General features: G+C 34.5%; 1 protein-coding gene across 1 annotated transcript; it reads right to left on the bottom strand.

Annotated features, from left to right (window-relative positions):
• On the bottom strand, window positions 1–1,445 carry LOC136822072 (uncharacterized; the record flags this gene model as incomplete). Its single annotated transcript, XM_067078284.1, is given in 2 exon segments — window positions 1–990; window positions 1,352–1,445. Coding segments are annotated over 2 exon segments (519 nt in total), but the record flags the coding sequence as incomplete, so codon positions are not given.
• Window positions 1,446–1,563: the final 118 nt, after the last annotated feature.

Below are 1,563 nucleotides of genomic sequence, written 5' to 3'. Positions count from 1 at the left end.
AAATGAGAATTTTCATGATGGCAATATTCTTACGATATTCTTATTTTTTTTTGGCCATTTTCATCATGGACATTCTTATAAGGTGTATTCTTATAAAAAAGCGTGTAGGACAAATGCTTGGAAAGTCATGGTCAAAAATAAAAACACTGCATACCTTTTTGGACACAGACTTTATTCAAAGTCGGGGAGTTTTGCCTCATCGCCAATGTTTCTTATCATCATTTTTCATCATGGATATTCTTAACTTTTTTGGGAAAATCATCCTAAAATATACTGGGCGAAATAGGAGATTTCCGATCCTGGAAATATCTTGAAAATATGTGTCTTAGGTTAGGATTCTAATTCCAGACTAGATTTGACATTTAGTACATACGTCCCAAGCATAAAATGATATTTTTTGTGAACGGAGTGAGTCTTACTTGGGGATAATTGACAATTTATAATTTAGAATGCTCTAAAAATAGCATTCTTAGCTTGAGTAGCAAAATTCCATGATGCTGATATTCTTAGCATATTCTTATTTTTTTGGCCATTTTCATCATGGATATTTTTATAGCGTGTAAATTTACTCAATCCAGCCATTAACCCAGATCTCCATAAAGTTCATTATTCCATCAACCTCTGCTGCAACAGAGGCGTCGTAATACAATTTCAACGCATCAGCCTTTCGCATAACGCCGTATGAACGTCGCAATCCAAGCTCCCCGATGTTTCCAACTTTTGTTTCCACACCATTAAGGATGGAGATGATATCAGCATTATCGTTTCGTTTTGATTGGTGGCTGCTTAATACACGATTAACAACTTCTATGCCACTCACAAAAAATTGCCGTCCTCCGAATTGAACTTTGATCCAATGAGATACGCCTTTATTCCCACTTGTGTGTGAATAGGTTTGTTCATTCATGTCAAAAGCTTTATTAGCTGGATGTGAAACTGAATAAGTCGTCGATTGTGTAAAGGGCCCATTTAAACAGCTTTGAAGATAAGCTACAAAAAAAATTTCATTATTGTAAAATATTATAAAGTCAAATCTAGTCTACACAATAGACAGCTCTAGGTTTTTATGCCTTGTTTTTGATTATGTGTGTCTTTACTGCGATCTATCAGGAACAAAGGAAAATTTGATCTTTTTATCCCCTGAAAGATCGAAATTTGGTCAAAATTGTTCCGGCTATTCTTGTTCTGCCTATATTGTGCTGGTATAAGCGAAAAAAATTTCTGACCAATCTTGCTCCACAGCCGTGTCAATCCAATGTGAAAAAGCTTGTGAATTAAAATTGATGAGTAAGCAAACGATATCACTCTTATTAGGAAAAAAAACGTTTAAGGTAACTCAATTATTTTTTACCTCCAATCATAACGCACTGTTGTCCACCATTGCATGTATCCTCGCATCTTTCAAAATCTTGGCACGGATTATTTACAGCACATCGGCTACCAACCTATAAATGAAAAAAAAAACTATTAAAAATCTTTTCAAATTTTGAAATCACGCATTTCTTTTTCGAAATTCATGCATTCACGCATTTTTTCTCGAGTTTCACTCAAACCTGATTTTTC

Source organism: Clytia hemisphaerica, unplaced genomic scaffold (genome assembly GCF_902728285.1).
Source record: "Clytia hemisphaerica strain Z4C2 unplaced genomic scaffold, Clytia hemisphaerica genome assembly, whole genome shotgun sequence".
NCBI lineage: Eukaryota > Metazoa > Cnidaria > Hydrozoa > Leptothecata > Clytiidae > Clytia > Clytia hemisphaerica.
Note: the sequence above shows the minus strand (reverse complement) of the source record. Positions and strands in the feature narration are given on the sequence as shown.